Source organism: Gobio gobio (genome assembly GCF_949357685.1).
Source record: "Gobio gobio genome assembly, chromosome: 23".
Classification (NCBI taxonomy): domain Eukaryota; kingdom Metazoa; phylum Chordata; class Actinopteri; order Cypriniformes; family Gobionidae; genus Gobio; species Gobio gobio.
Genome location: NC_137119.1, coordinates 39,463,668 through 39,467,349, shown reverse-complemented (window position 1 = coordinate 39,467,349; position 3,682 = coordinate 39,463,668). Strand labels below are relative to the sequence as shown.

The window sequence follows — 3,682 nt, the reverse complement described above, 5'->3', positions numbered from 1 at the left end:
CTCAACACAGTCGCACAGACTCTGCGGAGGCTCAATCCCTCTTTCATCCCTTTAACACTGAATCCTCTGTTTCATTTCCCCGGTTCCCTCTCAGCTCACACTCTCGTTTTCTTCTGATGACTGTAAAGTGACATTTAGCTTCATCTCTGCCGGCATAGGACAGAAAAATCAAATGTATCTTATATCTCAGATTGGATGGATTGAGAGCAAATGGAGACTTTTTCTAAAGTCTGCTGCTGTTTTGTTTGCCGGGAGACATTTGTCTCTAGTTTCAGAAGAGATCTCAAAAATGTCTCAACTAAAATAATTTGATATCTCTGTACGCTGAAAGGCATTTGTCATAAAACACACATAAAACATGATTGTATTGATCTGGTGAGTGTGAGTCGGGGATTAGAGATACTTGAAACTATATCCAATGTTTGTATATTTCAGTTTTGTTTATATTTTGGTTTCCCTCTAAAATATTTTTTTTATTATCTTGACATTTCAGCATCTCCATTTGCTTAACCGTGGCTTTGACAACTAGTAATGTAATGTAATATGGGAAGTACACAACAGAACACCCCCTTTCAATATTGCAACTCCTAAAAATATTCCTAATTTAGCAACCCATACTTCAACCTTTAAATTTCTTTTCATATGCTGAAAAGAAAGTTAGATGTTATACACTGTGCAATTGTGGCACTGTTTTTTCCCTTTTCTGCCCAAACAGTATTGACCAGGAAGCTTAACCAAATTCATCCATGGTCATTATTTTATTGGGCACAATTTGCCCTGTGGGCCCACATATTACAATTTCGATATAGCTGTTGGATAAATAATTGCTTTGCTTTAGTGTCTCTTCAGACACCATCTCTCATTCACTCATACATAATCCCATCAGCCATCATATCTTCTTGTTTCTGCTTCAGCAGGTTGTGATCGAAATGGGGAACATATCTGTGCACAAATATTTTTTTTGTTTTAGATATCAACCTAAAATTTTGCAAAAAACTTATTTTATTTAGATATTTAGCTTTGATTTTCTTGAGTTGAACATCATAATTTAAATAATGTCAAGACACCTAGATTCTGTGCTTAGCTTTGTGCTATAGTACATTAGGGGTGTCAATCAATTCAAAAAATGACTGAGTAGTTAAACGTGATTAATCACTTGTGCAGCACACATACAGATAGAGTCTGTGCAAAGCATGAACTGTTAGAACTGAACAAAACAACAGTCACTTATTGAGCAGTGCTCGCTGCTGATCTGGACAGGATGATCACTATTTCAGCTTGCATGTGAAGAAATGTTTATTAGGGATTTTTATTGCACATTATACATGTAAGTTTCCAAAGTCAAACAAAGTTTGTTTAATTTACAGTTACTGTTTGTGGAAAGGGTGAGACACCACAGTTTTTTATTGTGCCATATCTGGATCATATCTGGATCAACATTGATAGTGTGATTCTTCAGAAATCATTATGATTTAAGAAATATTTTTTTATTATTAATGTTAAACATTTGCTTCACATTTTTGTGGAAAACTTGATATAATTTTTTCCATGATTTGAGTAGAAAGTTCAAAAGAACAGCATTTATATCAAATATATTGCACTGACCTACAACACATTACTATAAAATCTTTTTAAAATGTTATTAATATTATTTTAAAAAAAAAATGGTGTTCAGATTAAAAAAGACGATCACATATGCCAAAAGGTTGTTGCCTATCAGCTATAAAGACTGCTGTATGATAAATAAGACGTTTTCTCACGAACAGTGTTTAAACAAGTACAGTGATCAGAACACAAGCACACCTTAGACTAACCCCAACAAAACAACTACAAACTACGCAAAGTAACCTTTTTCTAAAGAAAAAGATGCTGGGAGATCATTTGTCTCCTCTAGTTTCAGAAGACATCTCAAACATTTCTCAAACTTTATTAATGAATTTGATATCTCTGATAAACGCTATGAAAGGTATTTGTCATAAAACATGATTGTATTGATCTGGTGAGTATGAGTCTGGGAAATGCTAGCATTATAATGTCAAAAACACCAAAGCTAAGATTTATGTGTGAATTTTATGTGAATATACAATGAAATTGTGTATATCTGAAATGCTACTTTATCTGTTTTTCATCATTTAAATGATCTTCTAGCGTTTCTGCAGTCCTTTGGTGTTATTTTATAGTGCACATGCTTCATATAGTCTCACATTATATGAATCCATAACTGTGATCTGCAAACGGAAAACTCCATTCAATAACTGCAAAACTGCATGTAATGTCACAGCAGGACACGTCAACTTCCCTTTTACAGGTTAAACTGGGAGAGAAAAAAAAGACTGGGAGGCTCGTCCGTGAATCTGGGCTCAACCCAGTCTGCAAATAAATACTCGAGACACTTGTAGTCACGATCATCTGAGAGACACACATCTGACCTGAACTGATCTTCTCTGCTAACACCTGCTGAACATCGTAAGTATTCTTCTCTTGAACCTTTTGTGTCTTTGTCTCTTAACAGTGACTGAACACTTATTAATAAACTGTTGTAATTTAATGATTTAATGCTAAAAGGAGTGCTGATTTTTCTTTTGCACTTTTTCCTTCAGACCTGCAGCAAGATGCTGGTTTTATTTTTCTGTCTGCTCCCTCTGACAGCAGCGGCTACTGAAGGTAGGCTACCACGTTTTACATTAAGACGTTTCACGGATTGGTATGAGAAGGATTTTGTGTGTCTAGTAAAATATGGTTTGTTTTGTGTTTTGTCTTTCAGTGGGTCTTGGTGGTAAAGCGCTTCTGTTTCCAACCAAGACTGTTTCAAGCTTTGTTAAACTCACTCCTGAAAAGCCACTGAGTCTTAAAGCTTTTACCCTCTGCATGCGCGTCGCGCCGAAGCTCCAGGGCAGGAGAGATATCATTCTGTTTGCCTACCGCACGCCTGAATATGACGAGCTGAACGTGTGGAGAGAGAAAGACGGACGCTTGTCCTTGTATATTCAGTCTAGTAATGATGGGGCGTTTTTCCGCCTGCCTCCTCTCTCCAGCTTTGAAACTCACGTGTGCGTCACCTGGCACTCTGCGACTGGTCTTACTGCCTTTTGGGTGGATGGACGGCGCAATGTGTTCCAGCTCTATAGAAAAGGTCTCTCAATTAAATCTGGCGGCACCGTCCTGCTCGGCCAGGACCCTGATACATATATAGGGAAGTTTGACCCAGAGCAGAGCTTTGTAGGAGAAATTACAGATTTGAAAATGTGGGATTATGTTCTCTCTGGCAGTCAGATTAAGGCGTTATATTCAAATCAGGAACCGCATGTGCCGAAGGGAAACGTGTTTGATTGGAACACCATCAAATATGAGATCATTGGGAATGTGCTAGTGGCTGAAAATAACTGATTCTTGTAACGTCACACACATTGTCATCCACACAGTTGTGTCAATCTTTATGATCTGTTAATCTGTTTTAATGAGTTCTAAAGCTTTAAGGGCTAACAAATAAATTGTTCTCAGCATTACAACAGTGTCTGTGCATATTCTCTTTGTCAAGAATCTAGATACTATTCTTTGTGCTTCTTTCTGCTTATTCACATTCCAAGTCTCCTGCAGGTCCCTCAGGCGTTTCTGAAAGTTTACTCAGTCAGCACACAGTTAAAATAAGTGTGATCACAAATATAGCTTATATTAAATGAAA

At 37.0% G+C, this 3,682-nt stretch overlaps 1 protein-coding gene across 1 annotated transcript; it reads left to right on the top strand.

The window, feature by feature from the left end:
* The first annotated feature begins 2,353 nt into the window (after nucleotides 1-2,353).
* On the top strand, nucleotides 2,354-3,431 carry LOC307119788 (C-reactive protein-like). The gene is made up of 3 exons (XM_079806324.1): nucleotides 2,354-2,466; nucleotides 2,601-2,664; nucleotides 2,765-3,431. The coding sequence occupies exons 2-3, from the start codon at nucleotides 2,613-2,615 to the stop codon at nucleotides 3,385-3,387; spliced, it is 675 nt and encodes a 224-aa protein (XP_079662450.1). The 5' UTR covers nucleotides 2,354-2,466; nucleotides 2,601-2,612; the 3' UTR covers nucleotides 3,388-3,431.
* The last annotated feature ends 251 nt before the right edge of the window (nucleotides 3,432-3,682 follow it).